Below are 25,856 nucleotides of genomic sequence, written 5' to 3'. Positions count from 1 at the left end.
AGGTAGGTCAGGATGTATATGGTGTTGAAACAGAAGTTTGGTGTGAGAGAGTCCCCTGTGTACAGGGGCTATTTCCTAAAAGGTATACTCGGGGTTTTTTCCTGAATTCTTTCACTCAGTTTTGATGAATGGATGGACAACTGGATTGAGTTCATTCAGATTGAGTTCATATATCACAGTGTTTAGTTATAGCCTGTTGCTGCATTTGAACTACAGTGGTACCTCGAGTTAGACGCCTCAGGTTACAAACGCTTCAGGTTACAAACTCCGCTAACCTGGAAGAGTTACCTCAAGCTGAGAACTCTGCCCCAGGATGAGAATGGAAATCATGTGCCAGCGGCACAGCAGCAGCAAGAGGCCCCATTAGTGAAAGCACGCCTCTAGTTAAGAACAGTTTCAGGTTAAGAACGGATCTCTGGAAAGAATTAAGTTTGTAACTGTATTGCTGCTTGCACAGTCTAGAATATTGCTTAGGTTAGTTGGTGTAAGCAAAGGTGACATGGCATCCCTCTTACCATGAACCATAGGATGGGGATGTTGAAGACTTTGCAGAATAAGTACTGAGCAGAGCTGTGAACTAATGCTTTATTATCTCTAAAATGGTCAAAATATAATGTCATATTCTTTAAAGTATGAAAGGGGAGGTCTATTGTGAATACTTCACTATAATTTATTGTATAGATTTTACCTTTCCCTGGAGCTTACTGCTAGATATAGTAATTATAACAGCATGTGCTAGTGATATAGAATATTATAGAACCCTTTATGTCTTTTTATAGAAACGTTAATTCATCTGGCAACATGTTTGTGATGTTCCTTCTAAAACATTTAAAGGGTATTTTTGCAATTGTGGTTCTGTGTATTTTGCATGGATGATGTATCACTTGCTAAATTTGAAATCCAAATTGTGACTTTGGCTATGGCTGCTGCCAGGAAGCAAATGCTGCAAGGAGACAAGTACTTAAGAACCAATTATCATCCCTTTGACTTTCCAACTTGAGGGATGTTTCACACAAGACAGAATTCCTACATGAGGGCTACCACTTCAGTTTAGGAAACACCACGAGAAGCCTAACCATATCTTATGTCATCTTGCATACACATCAGATTAGCAGCAAGTTTCTGTTGTGGGGAAATAAAAAGAGCTTGTCACACATGACAGTCTCTCTCCCAACCCCCAGTGATATGGTTCTATTAATGGAAGGCTCTTGAAGGGGTGATTTTTGCCAAAAAGACCCATAATCCACAGCACCCTTCACCATGCCCTATGCTGTTATGAAGGTTCCCCTAGACCCCTGGAGCAAAATAAAAATAAAAATGGGCGGTGGGAATGAAGGAAGATTGGGGAACTGGTGAAAATCTAAGTGGTGTCTTTCTTCACACAATGTATGATTAAACGATGGAATTCCCTGCCATGAGGTGTAACAATGGCCACCAACATGGATGGCTTTAAAAATTCATGGAGGATAAGATTATACATGGCTACTACCAAGCTGACAATGTTCTTCTACCTTTGCTGTTGAAGTCCGTGTGCCTTGGAAAACCAGCTGCGAGTGGGGAGACTGCCCTTTGCACTGACGTCCTGCTTGTGGCCTTTCCATAGGTATCTATTGGCCATTGTGGGAACAGGATGCTGAGCTAGATGGGTCTTTGACCTGATCCAGCAGGGCTCTTGAGATTGGGGTTATATATATCCAATCATTTTCTAAATGATTTTGATGGCACAAAATCAGCAAAGACCAGGGGTATAATTTTTATGAAAAAGAAAAGCTCTTGATTGCCACTTGAGCAGCGGTTGGCCAGCTGATGATGTCATCAGAATGGAGACATTGGGAGGGGACGGTTGTCTATATATATATATATCTTCAAGTTTACTGTTGGCACTCAAACTAAAGATCTATATCGATGACTGTGGCTTCTGAGCAGACCACGTAATTAAATACGCGGAATTGCAAAGATAGCTTTTTCCTAATCCTTGTCCATTTGGATGCCAAGCCGCATCTCCGGTATAAATGAGAAGCGAGGTACAGTACTTCCAACAAAGTTGAGAGAAGTCAACTGGGCAGCGATATAAGTGATGAAATTGCATCCCTTAATGCACGTATTTACAGACTGGTGGTAAATAGTCCCATTAAGAGGCAGGATGAGGAACAAGGAGTCGGATCTGCAAAGTGAAAGGATGAGGTCAATGATATCATAGACCTAAATTAAGATGCTGATGAAAACCATAGCAAATTTTTTAAGAAACCAAACCAACCGTGTGAGAAGTCTGTAATGCGTTATATCTGGCAAGATGAAGCTTATGAAAAACAAGAGGGTGAACAAATACATGAGCTAGTGTTTTCCATGTATGCTGCATGTGATAGTTATAGAAAGGTCTTGGATTACAAATGATAATTTGTAGCATGGAATATACTCCTTCATTGGTGGAGGGGCAAAGACGAACCCTTTGCTATAAATAGGTTCATAAATGCACACAAACAGATTTATTTTCCTTAATTTAGGACCACACTCCATTACTGATGCTCTGAAACAAGGGTTCCTTTCTGGAGAACATCATCTATGCATGGCACCTACTTGCTACCCCATAAAGAGCTAGTTAACTTTTTCTTCTTTCCTCTTTCTATTACAGCCATGCTGTCAGGAAATGTTATATTTGTCTGTGTTATAGAGTAGAGAGAATACAGAAAGCTGGAGTCAACACCTAGGTTACCAGGGGAACTTGCTCGTGGATCTGGTAGACAGTGCCAGAGGCAACTTTTCACAGGAGGGGGGTCCTGCCACCACACCTGCTGTTGGCAGTAACTCCCGATTATAATAGAGTAGACCATGTCCCATATTGCTGTATAGTCAGCAAGTCGCTCCAAGTGTCTGCTGCCAGGCTGTCTTTGTTGGAGCCTAGCCCAAGCTTTTAGAAGCAGGAATGGTGCAGCTGTGATATCCGATTGAAGTTCCGTTGCTTGGAGCAGGTCTGCATATTAAAAGAAAATAACATGGGATCAGGGACAGAGACACTGGTCGGCTGGATGTGAGTTCAAAGGGGAATTAAGGCTGGAAAGCAGGACTATTTGGGTGTGCTAGAAACTGGATCGCTCAGCTGAAAACCAGTGTGGTGCAGTCGTACTTGAACCAGAATCAAGACCACCACTGAGACCACAAATGAGCTGCACCTAGACTACCCCCAGCATGCTGGGATGGGCGACTGGGATTTATAAGCCACTTCAAACCATTGTTTCCAAAGCAGTATATAACAGGAAAGTAAAAAAACAGCAACCCAGATCTAAACAACAGATCCTAAAAACACAAAGTTGCATAAGTTATGTATAGTAAACAAGATAAAATGGTCAGGTAAACCCCTTTTTAAAAGTAAGTTTCCAGTAGCTGCCTGAAAACAAACAAAAAAGATTGATGCTTGTCTAAATTGTGTTCAATCTTTTTTATATTAAAAGAAAACTCAGTAAGGCAACATTTTGCAACATTTCCCTCTGCGATTGGAATGCTTCGGTTCCATTTGCGTTTGAAACATCTTGGTTGCATTTTTTCCACATTACATAAGCCACATCTTCAAAGAAAAGCCCAGTGTCTGAGACAGGTTTCATCTGCAGTCAGAAAGCTGGCATGGCCCTCCAGGAAAAAGACAAGAGACTGAAGAAATATATTGAGTGAGAAACAGGACCATGGTTCTGTAACGGTAGCCGATCACATTCCTAACTTGACTATGCCTTATTAGGAATGTATGTATTATGTAAGTGAAAATAATATGTCGAACTGAAATACAATATGCCTCCTATACATAACCATATGCAAAGTAAGTTCCAAGACTGACAACTAGTTTTCCTGGAGCAAAGTCTTTGAAGTCAAGAAAATGCTCTGATTTGTGGATGCATAGCCTGAATGCCTTTCCTGAAAGGTAACCGTGGCTGCAAACCTTTGGATAAACACAAAATTAAAGAATTTGAATGAGAAAGAGCAGCTTTGCATGAGGCTTTTAGTGATGTGTTACTAGAATTAGGTGCGTTGCACATGTACTTTTTACTTTTTAACATATAAAACAAGTAAGCTTGTGTCATGATAGTGCATACACAAATCTGTCCTATGGCTCAGAGCAATCCTGTACTCTTAATTACACCTGGGTGGAGGTAGGGGAGATTCTTTTAGAGTAGCTGCTGCATCCTATATGTGATTGGCCCAAGAATGGAAGGAGGAAATGCACAACAGAACAAAAAGAGTAAAAATGACAGACATGCCTACATCCCTGGCAACCAATCAGAGACTGTGCTGGTGACAGTGCCCACATGCTTCGCATACATGGAGGGAACCAATAAACTCACAGCGACAGGGCCACTCCCACTGCATCACCACCCACACAATCACAGCACCCACAGTCCATCAGCCCCAGTGGCACAGCCAGCAGTGAGGCCACTTATTGGAAGTTTCCAGGCGAAACAATAGGCATGAATTTGAATCCCCTTATGCAACCCCCGCCATTGTTTTTTTGAGCACACTACAGAAAGAGGAGGAAGGAGAATCCACACAACACAGCACACCCATAGCTACCTTGGCAGGTGACTTGCAGAGAGCTCACATAGCTCACTTCCTGGGACCAAGGGTCAAGCAGACTCATCCATGGAAGGAAATGATTCAGTAATCAAGGAGCTAAGGGCATGGGGCAGGACATGGAACAAAGGTAACTGTAGGCCCATATTGATCAGTAGTTCACTCCATAGGATAGGGAACATATTTTTCAAAGCAACGGTGAGACTTAACACTCAACTGATCTCTTGGGGCTTTTGCCAAATCCTGAAGCTCCTCAATTGACAGGTCTCAAGTCTAGAGTTGCTCTGTAAGATTCCTTATTCTTACAGCACAATCCTATTTTTATAAATAAGATCTATGCAATGTAAATGAGCAGAACTGAGGGTTAAAAGTCATTTGTTGCTCATAATTTTTGGTGTAAATGCTGGCATAATTCTGTGCAGCACAAAGTGTTGTTCAGAAGTATAAAAAGCTCAATGGGCCTTGGAGTTTTCATGTGAGTTTGTGTTTTTAGTCTTATACTTTAAGAATCCATTGACGTCAACGAGATGTTCTTAAGAATGGAATGCCTGGAAGATATTTTAAGAGAATGAACACCATCATTGCCAAAGTACAGACAGTGTTGCACATGAACTGCAATGTAATGACACAACAGGAGTTATTTTTAGGATTGTCACCTTTGGTCAAGGCAGTTCAGGACATGTTACTAAGGACCTTGTTCAGAGAAGGACAGCTGAGTCAGATATCAGTAGCAGAGAGCAATAATCCCAGAATGCCTTGACATGTTTGTGGGAGTCTGCAATATCAATGATAATCATTGACTGATTGATTGATTGATTGATTGATTGAATGCCACTTAGCCCTCAAAAAGGACCCCAAGGTGCTTTACAACATTACAAATTCCATTTTAAACGGTTATAAAAACAGAAAGCATTAGGAAGAGAACCAAAACAAATCCACAAGCAGGTAGAAATTCAATCAAAAGCCTGGTGGAAGGAAAAATTTGCCCACCTAAATATAATCAATTAGGAGAGCAATTAAACTCTCTTGGAAGGGAGATCCTCAACCCAGGAGATACAACAAGAAGGCCCTGTTGAACCCATGTTTTCTATCAATAAACATTTTCAACTGTGTTTGTTTTGGAGGGGAAACATGGATGTCAGAGGGCATGAATGATTCTCCCTTCTAGATGTTTGCTTGAAAACATCAGGGGAGGAATTCAACGTTGCATGAAGGTGATCATTCTGCCACACCAAGCATTTTGGCTTGTCAGAGAGATTTCTCTCCCCCCCCCCCAGTTCTAGGGGTTTTCCTGACCCACCCGAACCTATTTTGGGGGCCGTGAGGTGGGGAGATAGGAACCTTACTGCACAATCAAACGTCCGTGAGCAGGGCTCCCAACTGGTGGAACGCTTTAAGTGAATCATACCCTGTACATATATTTTTGAAGCATTAGTTATTTTAAAACATTTCTTTAATTCTTTTTGTATGTGCTCGGTGTTTCAGTCAAGTCAGGAGGGGGGCATAGCTCAGTGGTAGAGCACATGCTTTCCATGCAGATGGTCTCATGTTCAGACCCTGGTATCTCCAGGTCTAGAAAATATACCATCTGAAACCCTGGAGACTTTCTGGCAATCAATGTAGACCAGCCTTCTCTAGCTTAATGCCTTTCAGAAGTTTGGGACTGCAACTCCCATCATCCCTGACCATTGACCATGGTGGATGAGGCTGATGAGACTTGGAGTCCAATATCACTCTCAAGGAATACAGAGAGATAAATCACAAGCTAAACAACTCTGTGGTTTACAAAAACTCATTATCAATAATGTACAGCATTTCAACACCTTCTATTACATGTAGTCTTAGACAATATATACCATGCCAAAATAATAATGGCATGCGCAACTCAGTATCTCAAAGCCAAGCAATCCAAATATTCCTGAAATAAGTCCATGAGAGAAACTCTCTATGTGTATAGTTGTGCTGGTGTGGTCCCAATGGAACTTTGACATCAAGATACCCGGATTTCAATCTCTGTTTCATGAATCTTCTGGTTGGCCTGAAAAGGAACTAATGGCAATTCAATGTTCCACCAAATAGATCAGCTCCAACCTTAGAAGTCCTTGTTTTGGAAAGTCAAAATTTCAAGGCCACAAGGAGCAACCGTCCCGGTTTCTGATTTGATCCTGGAATGTCCCACTTTTCCTTCGTTCCTATTTTCATTGGAGAAATGTTGGGGGGTATGGAATCAAGGAGATAAGTAACTGTGCAACCTTCAGAAGATATTTGAAGGCAGCTCTGTATAGGGAAGTTTTTTTAATGTTTAATGTTTTATTATGTTTTTATATATGTTGGAAGCCGCTCAGAGTGGCTGGGGCAACCCAGTCAGATAGGCGGGGTATAAGTAATAAAATTATTATCATTATTGTTGTGACGTGGGGTTTGTGATTTCAGCTCTCTTGACATAATATGCTGGAGACAGTTCTCTAGTAACACTTCTTTATTAAAGCAACAAGACTGAGACCTGAGGAGGGGAGAGCTACATTTATAGGGACAGGGAACTAGCTAGAAAGGATACATTTTGGAGGGAACAATATCAGGCAATCACAGTCCTGCCTTTTGGAGGAAACCAATAAGACAGAGGATCCAAATACAGCAGCTTAAATGAACCAATAGTAGCTGTACCTTCTGGAACCAAAAGGCAGTTACTTTACCCTAATGCCAATACAGACAATAATAATACAGATATAAAATCCTTTGACTCAATACACAACACCCCTCCCCCCCTAGTGAGCACAGCAGACGTAATCTCTCAGGTACTGTGGGGTCCTACAACTTCTACTTGATCTCCTGACAACAGGTGTTGCCAGTTCTGGATTGGGTGTCACCTGTGGTAGGGGAGCTGCTATAGGGGTTTCGTCAGGAACAGATGGAGTCCCAGACATCTCAGGGTCCCCTACCTGTACCTCGTCATCCTGAGGATTAGCAGACCCTGGTTCATTTGCTGAAGCCCCTGGTGATTGCACCTCTGGGCCATTTTCACTCTGGTCTTGCAGCTCTGCGTCGTTAGCCAGGGATGAATTATCAGACTCCTCCCTGCTGAGCGCCCGGCGCCTCAGCTGATCTATATGTCTCTTCCAAACTTGCCCATTTTCCAAGGTCACATAATAGGACACAGGTCCACTAGTCCGGGTGACCACACCAGCTACCCACCGCGAACCTCGTGAATAGTTCCTCACCCAGACCAGATCTTCAGGGGCGAAATACCTTGTTGTGTCAGTCTCAGCCTGGGGGTTTGCTCTTGAATTACGGTTTGGCATTTTATCCAGGTGGACATAATCCAGCACCGTTACCAATCTTCTACCCAAGAGCAGCTCAGCTGGCGACTTGCCCGTCGCAGTACACGGTGTCGCATGCTGCAAAAATAACATTCGCGCGATGCGAGCTGACCAGTTACCCTCCATTAAGCGCGCAATGGATTCTTTGGCTGTTCTTACCATGCGCTCCGCCTGCCCATTGGAGGATGGGTGAAAGGGCGCGGATGTGACCCCTCTTATGAAGTTATCAGCCAAGAATGCCCTCAATTCTTGGGATACAAAAGCTGCCCCATTATCTGATACAATGGTCTCAGGTAACCCGTGGGTTGCAAACAGCTGCCTCAACACCTTGATTACGGCAGCTGATGCCATGCTAGGGACCATCGCCACTTCTAACCATTTGGAATATGCATCGACGATAACCAAAAAGACCTTCCCCTGGAATGGCCCAGCAAAATCTAAGTGCAGCCGGCTCCAGGGAGCTCTGGACTGCTCCCACCAGTGAACTGGTGCTCTGGCCACTTCTGGCCGCACCTCTTGGCATGCCTTGCATGTTCGTACCCATTGTTCTATGTTCTGGTCCATTCCAGGCCACCACACATAACATCGGGCTAGCGACTTCATCCTGACCATTCCCGGGTGTCCCATGTGAAGCGTCTCAAGAACCCTGTTTCTCAGTGGTGCTGGGATGATCACCCTATCTCCCCACAGGAGACAACCCTTATGCATGGATAACTCGTGCTGCCTTGTCGCATAAGGCCTGAATTTGTCTTCATGCGGACCACCTGGCCACCCCCTCCCCACCCAAGTGAGCACACGGGAGAGAACAGCATCTTTCCTCGTTTTCTCAGCAATATCAGTAGCCGTTACAGGAGCCCCCGGAAGTGTTTCCAGCATCATTATGTGCTCCTCTGGAGCAGGATCCTCATTGCTCCCACCAGGAAGGGGCAATCGACTCAGCGCATCAGCGTGGCACAACCGTTTCCCCGGCACATGGGTCAAGGTGTACTGGAACCCGTTCAGGAATATAGACCAACGCAACATTCTGGGGGAGAGAATTTGTGGCGTTTGTTTGTTCGGGTTGAACAACCCCAACAGTGGTTTGTGGTCCGTTTCAATGGAGAAATGACGACCATACACATAATCACGGAACTTTTTGATTCCTGCCACAATTGCAAGCGCAATTTGTCAATTTGAGCATAGTTGTGCTCCGTGGGCGACAACGTACGGGAATAGAAAGAGATGGGCTTTTCCGACCCATCCGGTTCCCTATGACTCAGCACCGCCCCAGGCCGTATTGAGAGGCATCACATGCCAGGACCAGCGGCTTCGATTCATCATAATGAGCAAGGACGCTCTTGCTACTCAGCATTCCTCGCAAGGAGTCAAAAGCCTTCTGCTGCTCCTGCCCCCATCGCCACACATTCTTTTTCTGCAACAGTCTATGTAATGGTTCAGCTACCGAAGCTTTCTGGGGTAAGAACGAATGATAAAAGTTAATAAGTCCCAGGAATGACTGCAACTCCGTCTTGTTCTGTGGTCGTGGTGCCTCGATGATGGCCTTAACCTTAGCATCTGTGGGGTGGATGCCTGATGCATCAATTTTAAACCCCAAGAATTCCACAGTTGGCACCCCAAAACTGCATTTTTATTTTTTTAGTTGCAACCCCACATCCTTGAACTTGAGCAACACGGCACGGACACGCGCAACCAGTTCCTGTGGGTCTTTTCCAACAATCAGAACGTCATCAAAAAATGGCAAGACCCCCGGCAGACCTCTTAACAGGCGTTCCATGAGCCCTTGAAAAATCCCTGGGGCCACACAAACTCCAAATTGTAATCTGTTAACTCTGAACGCCCCTTTATGTGTGACAATAGTCTGTGCTTCCACTGATTGTGGGGTTACTGGCAGCTGTTGGTAAGCTTGCGCCAGGTCAATTTTGGCGAACACCTTGCCCCCAGCCAGTTTAGCCAACAGATGTGATACGACTGGAATGGGGTATGAGTTTCCCCTGAGTGCCTTATTGATAGTACATTTGTAATCAGCACAGATCCTAACTTCCCCATTTGCTTTAAGGGGCGTGACGATTGGAGTCTCCCACTTAGCGGAGTCCACGGGTGAGAGAACTCCCTGCTTGACCAATTTATCCAGCTCTGGACTTTTGGGTTGGCGCCATCGCCGAATGGCGGACTCCCTCCGAGCTCCGGAGGGAGCCTGCTCGGCAGGGGCTGGGTCCTACCGCGTCGGCGTCGCAGGGACCCTCAAAAACCATGGGCGCTGAAACCCATGGGCATGGTGACTCAGCGGGCACCGTTTGCGCCCCCCCCAGCCCGCGAAGGAGCCTTTTTAAAGGCTGCGGAGCGGGTGCCGGGGGGGTGGTGGTGCTATGAGTCCTCCGCTTCCCCTGCCGAGCGAAGCCGCATGCCATTTGGCGGAGAGCGCTGACTTCTTCAATTGAAAATTCGGATTAAAAGAACAACCCGTGAGTAATTGGAAACTGGACTTAAAAAAGGAAAAAACTTTAAATTTTAAATTAGGAGCGAGCGGGGGAGGTGCAAAAAGGAAGTCAACCTCCCCCCTGTTGTAGAGGATTTAAAGCAAAGGATTTAACAACTAAGATCGAGTGCTACCTAAGTTTGATAAAGCTATTAATTTCACGATGGAAAGTTATAAGATTGGGCTGGAGGAGAAAAGTAGATGTGAGCTAAAATGCAAACCCCCCCCCCGGGACCGGGAGCGATCCGCGAGAGCGCCGGGAGAGGAGAAACAGAGGCTTTGACAGCTGTCAAAGGAGCTGTCAAAGCTGAAGAGTAAAAAGAGAACTTTGTTAGGAGGACTTTGCCGGTTACATTTGTTACAAATTAGATACAAATTGTTTAAAATAAGGAATAACAAGTTACTTTCACTGTTGGGTGGATCTGGAAGGAAACTGAGTAACTATAACCCCCCTAGAGGTGCTATGGGACACTACAAGTATTGTTGCCATGGAATTTGAATTGGATTTTTTATCTCCTGGGAAACTGCAGAAATGGAATACTATTTTGTCTACAGAGGTCTCTACACTAAAGGAGACAATAGACTTATCTATTGAAGAATGGAAGGGACTTGACGTAAAGTTTTGTTCCTGAACAACAAAGCCTCTGTAGGAGATTTTAGAAGCTTTTGGAATTGGAACATTTTTGCAGGAGAGCAGGAAATGAAACTAGAGAAAAATGAGGAGAGAGAACAACAAGAACAACATGAACAATAAGAATCGGACAAAAAAAAAATGGACTTTTTTGAGATAGAATTTCTTCCAAGATTGGACGCTTGAAACCAAAGATGATTAAAAAGATGGCAAAGACTATTTAAAAAGACGGCAAAGTGGATTTCTGAAGGATTTCGGCCTAGATGTGGGATCTCCAGGATGACAACAGGCATTGATGGACATTGGGGAACGCAACCGGGAAAGGGGGGAGGGAAATTTGGAATCCAAAGGGTGTTAAACTATACTTTATTCTTTTTTCTATCTTTTTAAAATTTTAATCTGTTCTGCATACTAAAGTGGGGAACTCGTGGAAGGGAGCGAGGTCGATTTTAGGGGAGGGAAAAACATTATTAATATTGGGTTAATTGTAATAAGTTTAAAACTTGGGGTAAGAACTTGTTGAATTTATTTGAAAGAATTGGAATACAAAAGGGGGTGGGGTGAGGAAGTCCTGGAAAAATGTTAATGAAAATAAGATTATAGAATGGATGTTCTATTTTTTCATTTTTCTTTTTTGTCATATTTGAAAATGCTTAATAAATATTATTAAAAAAAAAAAACAATTTATCCAGCTCTGCTTCAATCTTGGGTTGCAGTGCAAATGGCAATCGCCTTGGTTTGAGTCGGATTGGGGCCACCCCAGGGTCCAATTCGAAGTCAGCTGGGGGCCCTTTATAACAACCCAGTTTTCCATTAAAGAGACCAGCAAATTCTTTGCATAATGCCTCGCTCATCTCAGGGCAGGTTTGGATTGAATTAAGCCCTGATATACTCAGTCCCAGGGCGGGGAACCAGTCAGTGCCCAGGAGACTGGGGCGACTGCCCTTCACAATCACCAGTTTGAGTACCGCCTGTTTGTCCCGGAACTGTACTCTCACGGCACACGTTCCCATAACATGGATGCGGCCCGCTGAGTATGACTGCAAAGTTGCCGGGAAGGGCTCCAGAGGGGGCAACTTACCCCTGGGAAAGAATGTCCTCGCAGTCTGGTCCGACATGATAGTGAATCCAGATCTGGAGTCCACCTCCATGTCGCACAGCTGACCCTCAATCTTCACCTTGACGTGTGCCTTGCCTTGCGCTGGAAACTGCACGACCCTCCCGTTGATCTCCGTTATGTAGTGACAGTCCTTTAGAACATGGTTTGCTGTGGGCGATCTGCGATGCTCCAGTCTAGGTGCTCCTGTCGCTCCCAACGCCACCGATCTACAGACCCTGGCGATGTGACCTGTCTTTCCGCACGTCCGGCACATAGCATCCCGGAAACGACAACTCTTCCGCTCATGGTTTCCGCCACAACCAGGGCACCTGCCTCGGTGATCTTTGTGCACTGTGCAGGCCTGGCGCACTGACTCGACCCCACGGACTGGGCTCTGGCTCGGAGTAGCCTCTAGCTCGTCCATGGCATGCGCAACTTCTATCTGTGGCTTAGGGGCCCTGCGACTGGCATCAAGCTCCTCTCTTTCATAATTCTCCGTGGCGGTGGCCTCCTTCAAGGCTGAAGCAAGGGTAACCTCTTCTTTGGCCACGATGCGTCTTCTGGCTTTCTTGCTGCTCAGACCACCGATAAATCTTGGAAGTCGCAGTGCTGAGCGAGCTTCTGCAGTTCAGCTAGAAATGCAGATACAGACTCCCCAGCACGCTGCTGCCTCTTATGAAACTCCATCCGCTGGGCCATCTTGGTCTCAGTAGGCGCTAAATGGCTTGTTAGGCAGGCAAGAATATCTTTGAGAGATGTCTCACTTAGCTTCGCTGGGGCAAGCAATGCCTTGGCCAGCTTGAAGATCTCAGGCCCACAGTAGCTCAGGACTGTGGCCCTTCTTTTGCTGGCATCGGTGATCTCTTGAGCCACAGCGAAGAACTTGAAGCGTTCGATGTAGTCTTCCCACGTGTGGGGCTCTGATGGCTGGAAGGGCTCCAATACCCTTGGACTCTCCATTGTCCTGTGGGCAGGGTCGTCTTCTCAGCTGGCCAGTGAGTCTTGTTCTTAGCTACAATCCAGACTCTGAGGCAGGGCTGCGTTTAACCGCTCCTCAGCATTCCGGATCCCATCCTCGTCGCCAGTTGTTGTGACGTGGGGTTTGTGATTTCAGCTCTCTTGACATAATATGCTGGAGACAGTTCTCTAGTAACACTTCTTTATTAAAGCAACAAGACTGAGACCTGAGGAGGGGAGAGCTACATTTATAGGGACAGGGAACTAGCTAGAAAGGATACATTTTGGAGGGAACAATATCAGGCAATCACAGTCCTGCCTTTTGGAGGAAACCAATAAGACAGAGGATCCAAATACAGCAGCTTAAATGAACCAATAGTAGCTGTACCCTCTGGAACCAAAAGGCAGTTACTTTACCCTAATGCAAATACAGACAATAATAATACAGATATAAAATCCTTTGACTCAATACACAACAATTATTATCATTATTCTGATTATTTTATGGACACCCCTATTTTCATTGGAGAAATGTTGGCAGGGCAGGTATGCAACAGTGGTGCATTTTAACCAAGCACTCACCAGTGCCTGTAGTAGTGACAATCTGGCAGCCAGCAATAAAAAGCTGGATCTTCCAAAGGAATATTAGAGAAATAGCAGATTGTGCAGAGTGAGCCTGCCTCCCACATAAAAATAACTTCTGGAGCTATGAATACATGGGGCACATTTTATATTTATATGGGGAAATATAGCAATCCTTAGCAAAGTCAGGGTAAGTAGAGGAGATTTGACAAAGCCATTAAGGTAGAATAATCAGCTGAAAAGCAGCAGAGCCCTGAAAAGTGATACGATTTGTTAAACCCTGATACATACACACTCATCTGAAAGTAAAGACCCTGGAACTTACAAACCAAAGAACAACAACAACAACAACAACAACAACAACAACAACAACAACATAATAATAATAATAATAATAATAATAATAGTAATAATAATAATAATAATAATAATAATAATAATAATAAATTGATTATTTATACCCTGCCCATCTGGCTGAGTTTCCCCAGCCACTCTAGGCGGTCCCAACTGAGTGTTGAAAGCAATACAGCATTAAATATTAAAAACTTCACTAAACAGGACTGCCTTCAGATGTCTTTTAAAAATAGGATAGCTGCTTATTTCCTTGACATAGGATAGGATAGCTGCTTATTTCCTTGACATCTGATGGTAGGGCATTCCACAGGGCAGGCGCCACTAGTGAGAAAGCCCTCTGTTTGGTTCCCTGTAACCTCACTTTTCGCATTGAGGGAACCGCCAGAAGGCCCTCTGTGCTGGACCTCAGTGTCTGAGCTGAACGATGGGGGTGGAAATGCTCCTTCAGGTATATAGGACCGAGGCTGTTTAAGGCTTTAAAGGTCAGCACCAACACTTTGAATTGTGCTCGGAAACGTACTGGGAGGAGCCAATGCAGATCTCTGAGGACCAGTGTTATATGGTCCCGGCGGCCACTCCCCGTCACCAGTCTAGCTGCCACATTCTAGATTAATTGCAGTTTCTGGGTGACCTTCAAAGGTAGCCCCATGTAGAGCGCATTGCAGTAATCCAAGCGGGAGATAACTAGAGCATGCACCACACTGACGAGACAGTTTGTTGACAGGTAGGGTCTCAGCCTGTGTACCAGATGGAGCTGGTAGACAGCTGCCCTGAACACAGAATTAACCTTCATCTCCATGGACAGCTGTGAGTCCAAAATGACTCCCAGGCCATGCACCTGGTTCTTCAGGGGCACAGTTACCCCTTTAAGGACCAGGGAGTCCTCCACACCTGCCCGCCTCCTGTCCCCCAAGAACAGTACTTCTGTCTTGTCAGGATTCAACCTTAATCTGTTAGCCGCCATCCATCCTCCAACCGCCTCCAGGCACTCACACAGGACATTCACTGCCTTCACTGGTTCTGATTTAAAAGATAGGTAGAGCTGGGTGTCATCTGCATACTGATGAACAGCCAGCCCAAACCCCCTGATGATCTATGCAAATGTTATACACCTTTCCTCCTTGCACACCAACAGGAAGGGTTTGCCATATCAATAAATATTTAAAATGATGGCAGCTTATGTTTTTACAGTGGTCTCCTTGCAGTGGTATTTATGGCTTGGGGGTAGGTGGGAAATGGTCACAGGTGTAAGTCTTTAGTTTCATGTTTTGACTTTTTTCCATGTCCGCCCCCACCCCCAGCATACCAAATGGAGGCTTATCAGTATATAGAACATAATATATTTCTGTTTATCTTAAAGTAGCTGCTGGAGACTCAGTTTTGCATCATCAGTATAAAGATAATCACATATAGAGTTTGGAACATACTATCAGCTCTTTATGGACACAGAGGGAGCATATGATTCATGCCTCAGTGCAACCAAGGGATTTGATCCAAATCCCTCTGAGTCACTCGGGTCCTTTATCTTTCAGGCATATTACTCTTCTTCCACCATTAAAGTGCTGTTTTGGGGGTGGACAATGAGTATGCACAAAAAGCCCAGAATTAAGTTTAAGATATTAACCTACGCGAAAGAGAGAGGGGGCTTTGCCCTGCCGGACTTAAAGTTGTATTATGAGGCCGCAGCTTTCTGCTGGCTAAAAGATTGGCTACTTCTCGAAGACACTGATGTATTGGATTTGGAAGGTTTTAACAATGCTTTTGGTTGGCATGCATACTTATGGTATGATAAGGTTAAAATCAATAAGGCCTTTAAAAACCATATTGTCAGAAAAGCAGTGTTCAATGTCTGGACAAAATATAAAGACTTATTGGAAAACAAAACTCCAAGGTGGCTATCACCTCTGGAAGCTAAGGCCCGAAAAAGACCCAATATGGAGGCCAAATGGCCAAAGTATTGGGAAATTTTAGAAAAAGAAGGAGACAATTGGAAATTGCAGAGTTTGGAGAAAATGAAGGATAAAGTGCGAGACTGGTTACACTACGCTCAGATTAAAGAAGTTTTCAAAAATGACAAAAAGTTAGGGTTCCAGGTGGAGAAATCGAAATTGGAATTAGAACTGCTAGAACCTAAGACTAAGGTACTTTCAAGAATGTATAACTTGCTGTTAAAATGGAACACACAAGATGAAATGGTTAAATCGGCTATGATAAAGTGGGCACAGGACATTGGGTATAATATCATGTTCGAGGACTGGGAAAGGTTGTGGACCACTGGGTTGAACTTCATTGCATGTAATGCTTTGAAGGAAAATGTAATGAAAATGTAATGAAAATGATATATAGATGGTACATGACCCCAGTTAAACTTGCCAAAATATACCATTTGTCTGATAACAAATGCTGGAAATGTAAAGGGAATGAAGGAACATTCTTTCACCTCTGGTGGACGTGCCCTAGAGTGAAGGCCTTCTGAGAAATGATATATAATGAGTTGAAAAAGGTATTTAAGTATACTTTCCCCAAGAAACCAGAGGCCTTTCTCCTGGGTATTGTCGGCCAGAGGGTGATAAAGAAGGACAGAACTTTTTTCCTGTATGCAACAACAGCAGCAAGGATACTCATCGCCAAGCACTGGAAAACTCGAGATCTACCCACACTGGAAGAATGGCAGATGCAACTGATAGACTATATGGAATTGGCTGAGATGACCGGCAGAATCCGAGACCTGGGAGAGGAGAGGGTTGAAGAAGACTGGAAGAAATTTAGGATTTATTTACAAAAATACTGTAATTTGGTTGAATGTTAAGAAGGATGCCAGACCATAAATAATTGAGCACCACTAAATTAGACGTAATTTGGATGATAAGTGAGATTGAGGAAAATATAAACCTTTTGGAGAATTATTAGATTAAATTAAATGAATGAGATTTAAGAATGTAAACAAGATGATAAATTGCTGGAAAAAGTTTTACAATGATGTAAGTGGGAGCGGGAGACGTGAGGGAGTCCAAAGAAGCTTTGAAAATATGTTTTGATACATGTCATATTGTTTATTATTTTTGCATTTTGTATTTAAAAAACCTCAATAAATATTTATAAAAAAAAAAGAGTATGCACAAATGAATCTGGCTGAAATAAACACAGAACATTGCATATGAGTAAGGCTTATTCATTTTGTAGGGGAAGGTCCATGGGTCAGTGGTGGTATCTGCTCTGCATGTATGTGGAAAGTCCCACATTCAATCTCTGGTATCTCTAGTTAGAGGTGGCTGTGAGCCTTCCCTAGTCAACATAGACAATATCAAGCTAGATTGACCAATGATCTGAATCAGTATAAGGCAGCTTCCAATATTTCTAGGTTCTAAACTATGCATTTCCTCTAAACCTGTAGATTTCGCTGTTCCCAAATAGTACAGTGGGGTTTTCGGAAGGCGTGGCATAGATGCAGTACAGATACTACTGTATCTTGCTGTCTTCCACAAATAACTCCTTAAAAGGTTTGCCTCCTGCTCCTTTTCCCTCTCTCGGTAACAGTAAACCAGTCTACCCTTGCCCCACTAATAATAATAATAATAATAATAATAATAATAATAATAATAATTCCCTGCCCATCTGGCTGGGTTTCCCCAGCCACTCTGGGTGGCTTACAGCACATAAAAAATTGTAAAACATTAGACATTAAAAATTTTCCAAACAGGGTTGCTTTCAGATGTCTTCTAAAAGTCAGGTAGTTGTTTATTTCCTTGACATCTGATGGGAGGGCATTCCACAAGGCGAGCACCACCAATGGGAAGGTCCTCTGCTTGGTTTCCTGTAACCTCACTTCTCGCAGTGAGGGAACTCCCAGAAGGCCCTTCAAGCTGGACCTCAGTGAACGATGGGGGTGGAGACTCCCCCTATCCTTCAAGTTGGTGGAAAGGAACCCCCTCCTTTTATCCAAAGAGCCCCCAGAGAAGTACCATATAAGTGTTGCCTCTGCTTGTGAACTGAGCCTTATTCTTCCTTCCTGGTTTTAGTATAACTTTGCTTATAATATTGTGGGTGAGAGAGTATGGATATTGATCTAAATATTTTAAGAAGATAAAGCATTTGATCCAGAATCAGGCTGCAATGAACTCTTTGGGACTTAATTCTGAGTAGCACGCATAAGTTTGTGCTATATGTTAGTTGAACTTTAGGACTGAATTGCCCCAGTGATTTCAATGGGACAAAAAAAAAAAAAGAAAAAGAAAAAAAAAGAAGGGGGGAAAATGACCAACTGTGCAATCCTAACCATGTATACTCAGAAGCTAATTCCCACTGATAAGTGGGATTAGGGTTGCTGCCTAATTTAGGATTTCAACCTAAGAAACACTTGCCCTAAGGTGTGTCCCTCACCTAGCTCAGTAGTACTTAGTCAACATGTATAGAAGTGCACTGTCAGTCTGTATCCAGCCCAATAAGTTTATGCTGTCTTATTGTTCATTACCAATTGCAACAAGAAAATAAATAACCCAGTAATAATATGGAATAGTCATATATTAGAGTAGTTCAAGAACGTTCGCATCCTGTCTACACAGAACCCCTCTCAATAGAATTTATTTGCAGAATTTACAAAGGGAAGACATTTTGTCCCAGCTATATCTGTTGCCTGGAGTCCTTTCTTTGAGGGGTCCTCCAGATATCTTTGTTGCTGCACACTGATGATTTGTACTTATGATGCTATAAGGCAGTGGCAAAATTAGACTTTATTTCACCCGGGTCAAAGACCCAGTTTGGCACCCCCTCCCATACACACATCTGCACGCACACGCGCGCGCACACACACACACACACACACACACATTGGGAGCCTCAATGGCACCCCTCTGGAGGCTTCACCCAGAGCAAAAAAACTGGCTAGCCCTTCTGTAGCTACAGCACTGTATAAGAGAAGTCACACATTATCCCATTTTTCAGTGCTGTTTATACATTCCCTACAAAGGTTTTGGGGTGGTCAAACAGCTTTGCTTCCAAGCAGTACATATCCCTTAACTTCCTGGTGAAAACCCGTAACTTTTTATACCATAAAGGTTCTGGTTTATTTTTGTTCAGCTTTTGCTGGATCTCTCAGCGGCCTTTGATACCTTCGACCACAACATCCTTCTGGACCGTCTAGAGCAGGGGTCAGCAAACATTTTAAGCAGGTCCACTGTCCCTCAGACCTTGTGGGGGGCCGGACTATATTTTGAAAAAGAAAATGAACAAATTCCTATGCCCCACAAATAACCCAGAGATACATTTTAAATAAAAGGGCACATTCTACTCATGTAAAAACACACTGATTCCTGGACTGTCTGCGGGCCGGATTTAGAAGGCAGTTTGGCCGAATGCAGCCCTCGGGCCTTAGTTTGCCTACCCATGATCTAGAGAGGGGCTGGGAGATGGAGCACTGTTATACAGTGGTTCTGCTCCTTCCTCCTGGGCCATGTTCAGAAAGTGGTGGTGGGGGATGAGTGTTCAGACCCCTGGGCTCTCACTTGTGGGGTGCCTCAGGGTTTCGTCCTTTCCCCCATCCTTTTTAACATCTATATGAAGCTGCTGGGAGAGATCATCAGGGGGTTTGGGCTGGGTGTTCATCAGTATGTGGATAATACCCAGCTTTACCTATCTTTTAAATCAAAACCAGTGAAGGTGGTGTAGGTCCTGTGTGAGTGTCTGGAGGCGGCTGGAGGATGGATGGCGGCTAACAGATTGAGGCTGAATCCTGACAAGACAGAAGTACTGTTTTTGGGGGGCAGGAGGCGGGCAGGTGTAAGGGACTCCCTGGTCCTGAATGGGGTAACTGTGCTCCTGAAGGACCAGGTGTGCAGCCTGGGATAAATTTTGGATTCACAGCTGTCTATGGAGGCACAGGTCAATTCTGTGTCCAGGGCAGCTGTCTACCAGCTCCATCTGGTACGCAGGCTGAGACCCTACCTGCCCGCAAACTGTCTCGCCAGAGTGGTGCATGCTCTAGTTATCACCCACTTGGACTACTGCAATGCACTCTACATGGGGCTACCTTTGAAGGTGACCCGGAAACTACAACTAATTCAAAATGTGGTCACTAGACTGGTGACTGGGAGTGGTTCTGAAAGACCTACATTGGCTCTCAGTAAATTTCCGAGCACAATTCAAAGTGTTGGTGCTGACCTTTAAAGCCCTAAACGGCCTCGGTCCGTATACCTGAAGGAGCGTCTCCACCTGCATCGTTATGCCCGGACACTGAGGTCTAGCGCTGAGGGCCTTCTGGCGGTTCCCTCACTGCGAGAAGTGAGGTTACAGGGAACCAGGCAGAGGGCCTTCTCGGTAGTGGCGCCCGCCCTGTTGAATTCCCTCCCATCAGATGTCAAGGAAATAAACAACTATCTGACTTTCAGAAGACATCTGAAGGCAGCCCTGTTTAGGGAAGTTTTTAATGTTTGAAGTTTTATTCTGTTTTTAGTATTCTGTTGGAAGCTGTTCTTGTTGTTGTTGTTGTTGCTGCTGCTACTGAGCTATAGCCATTCCAGACAGCAATGATGTGTAGCACTGGGGAAGCATCACATAACAAACAAAAGCTGAATAAACCCATCATTAGTGCACTATCTTTGTGTAAAGAATATGCTGAAGAATACATCCATAATAAAATATCGGTCTGGAAGGGCCCTGATATAACTGTTATTGTTGTTGTTGTTTAGTCGTGTCTGACTCTTCGTGACCCCATGGACCAGAGCACGCCAGGCACTTCTGTCTTCCACTGCCTCCCACAGTTTGGTCAGACTCATGTTTGTAGCTTCAAGAACACTGTCCAAGCATCTCGTCCTCTGTCATCCCCTTCTCCTTGTGCCCTCCATCTTTCCCAACATCAGGGTCTTTTCCAGGGAGTCTTCTCTTCTCATGAGGTGGCCAAAGTATTGGAGCCTCAGCTTCACGATCTGTCCTTCCAGTGAGCACTCAGGGCTGATTTCCTTAAGAATGGATAGGTTTGATCTTCTTGCAGTCCATGGGACTCTCAAGAGTCTCCTCCAGCACCATAATTCAAAAGCATCAATTCTTCGGTGATCAGCCTTCTTTATGGTCCAGCTCTCACTTCCATACATCACTACTGGGAAAACCATAGCTTATTATTGCTATGTTGCTATATATTGCTAACTGTTATTAGCTATCTGTAATTGCAATGCCCTGTAAGTTCATTAACCATTCTTTTTTACTGTCCAGAACAAAAATGTTTAACATCAACTCTATTAAACTTAATTTAATTTTAAAAGTATGGATAATTATAACAAACTGTCGAAACAAAATTAAAAAATTCCTTCCAGTAGCACCTTAGAGACCAGCTAAGTTTGTTATTGGTATGAGCTTTCGAAGAAGTGTGCATGCACATGAAAGCTCATACCAATAACAAATTTAGTTGGTCTCTAAGGTGCTACTGGAAGGATTTTTTAAATTTTGTTTTGACTATGGCAGACCAACACAGCTATCTACCTGTAACCATAACAAACTGTGTTATTTATAGTACTGCTTTTGATAATTTAGGAGGGTGTCTCCCTTTGGCTCATAACTGTTCAATTGTTTAGTTAATTCTTATTTAAGCTCCTGATATGGGGAAGTGAATCCTTTAATATTTTCATTTGTGCAGCTTAGATAGCAGTGGTATGATAAAGCGAGCAATAATAATAATAAAGCACAATTTTCACTGCATGCTGAGGAGCAGCCTGCATTCTTGATGATACAAACAACTGCTTTGCCGTGAAGTTGGATAAGGATTGATTTCATCAACATCTGGTCATGCATCAAGTGTCACACGAATCAACTATAATACAATCAGTTGTTGTGTGGAAGAGAAAGGAAAGAGAGAAATTGCTTGCTGTAACGACTTTATTATCCAGCAACAAGAGACAATATTTATTCACACTCTTACCTGGAAACCCTAGAGCAGCATCTAGGACTGGATTCAGTTCAATAAACTGACAGTTACCAATCTGGACAAACCAGAGGTGCTCTGTGTCAGTGAGAAGGCCATTCCCTGAATAAGGTTGCTGCCTCAGGTACAGGATATCTGAAGGGCTTTCTCTTCCTGTATGAGCCAAACATTGTCTGAGGAGGTTCTCCTGCATGCTGGGTGGTGGAAACACGGGAGACAACACAAGAGCCCTGTTGGATCAGATTGAAGGCTTAAATAGTTCAGCATTCTGTTGTTGCAGTGACCAAACAAGCAGGACATTAGTGCCATATCACTCCCCTCCTTTGTGACTGTGCAGTGCAACTCTCCATCCTGGGAGATTAATTTGGCACCTTTGCCAAGTTTTTCACTGCCTTTTAAAGATGCATCTATTTCAGGAAGCAAGTCTGGATCTGTCTCCCATATTATTGGTATTTTATCTGCCACACGTTTGAACTTAGTTGTTTTATATTAAAGTCAAACCTCGGTTGTCAAACAGCTCCGTTTTCAAACGTTTTGGTTCCCAAATGCCGAAAACCTGGAAGTAACTGCTCCAGTTGTCAACATTTCGGAAGTCGAATGGTCTTCTGGAATGGATTACGTTCAACAACCAAGGTTTGACTGTATTGTTTTAACTGAAATGTTACGGAAGCAGCACTGGCATTGTTTGCTCTGTTTTATAGTATAAGCTGCCTTGGGCATAAATACACTCAAAGGAAGTTAATGAATAAGTAAATAAATAAATGCATCACTGCAGATACCTAGGTGAGAAATGAACAGAAACAATCTATTTGATGGAGGGTAGAGAGCGATGTGTGAGTGTGTGTATTTTGCTCTGCCCACTTTAGCCTTTGCCTCCCGCAATCACCGACATGTGGCCCCTGGAACATTGCTCAGAAGACAATGTGGCCCTCAGGCTGAAAAGGATTCCCCGCTCCCATCACACGGGTATGTTTACACACAGTGGGTGCTTCCAGGTTGTTTCTATTTTCAAGATCAATTCAATCACACACTGGCAAATTCTGGTTGTGCAATTATAGTTGATTGGGACATTTTGTGCAACAAATCCACTTCCCCCAAAAGATTGGATTCTTCTTGATAAGGAAAGAGTCAGGAAAATGCACTGGGAAGTTGTGGGATGACCCTTGCTTTGATGCAACATCGTCTAATCTCCCTGCAAACAAATAAGACTGAATGCGAATTGAAGAGCCAATGTTGTCTAATCTCCCTCAAAACAAGTCAGGATGAATGATCAATAAACAGTGTTCAAAGATGGGGGGAGTATTTTTCCTTTCCAGGATAAACCTTGGAGCGGTTACTCTTAAATGCAACATTAGCACTTCTTCAACCTTGTTCTTACGAAGCGTTATTTTCTTTTTATTTCAGCATTTCTACAGAAGGCTAATCATATATAAATTGGAGAAATAACTCAGCTAGAAATAACAAGGAAGTAGCCAGCAAATTCTTATCCATGGAGAATAAACATGTCATTATTATTTTTTAAAAAAACAAAAACAAAAAGCAATATAAGCTAACAATGCAGAAAACAAGGCAAATGTCATTGTGATGGGGTTCAGCTTTGATGATTAATTTGAGAAGCTGAAGGAACAGAAAGGCAGTACATATCATTTATTCATGGCCTAAAATTAGACTTTCGTCAAGCCTTTGACCTAACCACAATAGTCTGTTGCATTTAGAACTTATGCCAATCCTCAAACAAGACAACTTCATACCTAACCTTATACACACACTTACTTGGGAAAATGAACAAAGTATTTTGATCATGCCTTAAGCTGTAATGGACTAGAATCCCACTTCATCAGGATGTCACAGCCTGTATACCCTTTGCATGGTCATTTAATTCCAACCTTACACCCACCCCTTCAAATCCATATGTGTACATATTTATCTGATGACTAATGATTTATGCATCTGATGAAGTGAGCTCAAGTCAACGAAAGCTTATGTCATGATAAAGTCTTAGTCTTTATGGCGCCACGAGACTATTTGTTGCTTTTTGCTGCAACAGATGGACACAGCTACATCCCCAGAAATATTTGATTGTAAGTCCTACTGAATTTCGTTTGAGTTATTTCTGAAGAGGCACGCATGGGACTGAGCAGGAAGCCAGAATATTTGGATACAACCAGACATACAGCCCAATCCAATTATACTTACTTGGAAATAAGGCCCTTCTGAGTTCAATGGGACCTACTCTCAAGTGTGCATTTCAAAATGTGACCTTAAGTGCACTTCCAGGATAGAACAATGGAAACAAATGAGATTCATTTCCAGGCGAATATGCTGAGTACTGGTGTTATGCATAGCATAGGTGCAGCTAAACTTGGGTACAGCAGTGGGATTTCTTCCACGGATTTAATATGCTCTTCTTCCTGAACCATGGAAGAGAAACCAAGATTGGAATTGAAACAGGAGTCATATTCACAATTGGGACGCGTTAACTGGAAAGTGGTGCGCACTGGTGGCAATCTGCACGCTGAATACAGGAGGACCACGCCGAGACTGAAGTCCAGAAACTTTAGGTAAATGTGGATTGAATAACAAGGCGCATGAGAACCAGGCAAAGCAGAGAAGCAACCGGGGCGTTGAGCAATAAAGAATTCAAGGCAGGTCTCGCGGTAGAAAGGACTGAACAGTAACCAGCGGCTTGAACAGTAATATATGCAACGCACGTGTCCTTAGTAACCTACACGGCACGCAGCCGCTAACAAATGCAGGATGCTGTGCAGAGCAGAACATCGAAATACCGTATGCTTTAAGCACGGGAAGCCTGGAGGAGAAACCAGCAGAGGAAAATTAGCCATTCCGTGCCCATAGTCCCTTGTGACGATCTGCAAACGGCTCGTTCCAGAGAGGGCAGTCTTCTGGAGACTGCAGATTCCAGCCTTTTCGGTCGTGGGCTCGGGAAGTGCACCACCACCACCGTCGTCTGCGACGGCGGGCGTGGGGTGGGGGGTTCAGCTGCGCGCCACACCGGCACACGCGCCCAAGGTGCGCAAGGGAACCACCCGGGCGGTCAGCAGGGGTCGCCAAAGCGTATGAGCTCACCGCAGTGGCTTCCTCCTCCTCCTCCTCCTCCGCAGTTGGTTGCTCCCACATCTCTCTACGGCGCTTCCACCAACCTCCCCCCCTCCCTGCGCCAGAACCCGCATGGAATGCACAGGGAATGCAGAGCAGCCAAGGAGGCAGGGCTTGCTCCGCTCCGCCCCCTTGGCGTCCCCCCTGCGTCCCCGCCCCCCCTATGCAAGCCGGCGTCTCGAGCGAGGCGCTCGCGCGCTGCCCCCCACGTTCCCGACGCTCCCACCTTCTCTTGTTCTCCCCTCCTCCCGCTCCTCCTCCCCCCCCCCGCGTGCGCCATTCCTCCCTCCCTTTCTTCCCTCCCTCCTTGGACTCCCCGCTGTGGTCGGGTTGGGCCAAAGCAGCCGAGCCGGAGGGCGCAGGCAAAGCAAGGCGAGCCAGTCTCAGGGTTGCCAAGGCAGGGACTGGCTGGCGCCTGCGGGGGGACCCCCCTCCCCGCTGCTGCTGCTGCTCCTCTTCCTCCTCCCCCCCTCCCTCCCTCCCTCCGCACTCGTCGCCTATTGAGAACGACCCAGCCGGCTCCTGAGGAGAGAAGAGCGAGGAGCGGGGGGGAAGACGCCCCCCCCCGGCCCCTGGGCAGCACCATGAGGTGAAGTGTGTGCGTGTGCAACCATGCATGCATGCATTGGTGTGTGTGTGTGTGTGTGTGTGTGTGTGTTTGGGGGGCAGCCTTTTTACTCTGCAAGGAGGGGAACCATTATGCCGAGAGGGGGGCCTTGTGTGTCCGTGTCCATGGAGGGCTTTTTTGTTGTTGTTGCGACGGTTTGGGGTGGTGGAGGAGGGGGAAGAGGTTGCAGCCGAGAACGGGGAAGCCTTGCGCGGGTGGGTTGAGGAAGGGCCCCCTCTCGAGTGGAGCG

General features: G+C 44.7%; 1 protein-coding gene and 1 long non-coding RNA gene across 7 annotated transcripts in view; one reads left to right on the top strand and one right to left on the bottom strand.

Moving 5' to 3' along the window:
- Positions 1-1,320: 1,320 nt before the first annotated feature.
- LOC307212268 lies at positions 1,321-24,864 on the bottom strand. 2 transcript variants are annotated; one of them, XR_013836920.1, is made up of 3 exons: positions 24,079-24,864; positions 21,880-22,112; positions 1,321-2,971 (listed from the first exon to the last, which is right to left on the bottom strand). It is a non-coding gene; the product is annotated as an uncharacterized lncRNA (long non-coding RNA). The 2 variants fall into 2 exon arrangements; XR_013836921.1 differs by lacking the exon at positions 1,321-2,971 and adding an exon at positions 5,896-6,595.
- Positions 24,865-25,284: 420 nt separating this feature from the next.
- ENAH (ENAH actin regulator) overlaps positions 25,285-25,856 on the top strand; it is a 76,063-nt gene continuing 75,491 nt past the window's right edge. For 3 of the 5 annotated variants that reach the window (XR_013836860.1, XR_013836861.1, XM_079969195.1), the window contains exon 1: positions 25,285-25,588. Coding sequence is in view for 3 of the 5 variants with exons in the window: in XM_079969195.1 (XP_079825321.1) it covers positions 25,584-25,588 (5 nt within the window). In the remaining 2 variants the exon portion in view is untranslated. The remainder of the gene's footprint in view (positions 25,589-25,856) is intronic. The other 2 variants (XM_079969199.1, XM_079969198.1) reach the window with 2 other exon arrangements.

This window comes from Podarcis cretensis (genome assembly GCF_951804945.1).
Source record: "Podarcis cretensis genome assembly, chromosome: 3".
Taxonomy (NCBI): Eukaryota; Metazoa; Chordata; class Lepidosauria; order Squamata; family Lacertidae; genus Podarcis; species Podarcis cretensis.
Note: the sequence above shows the minus strand (reverse complement) of the source record. Positions and strands in the feature narration are given on the sequence as shown.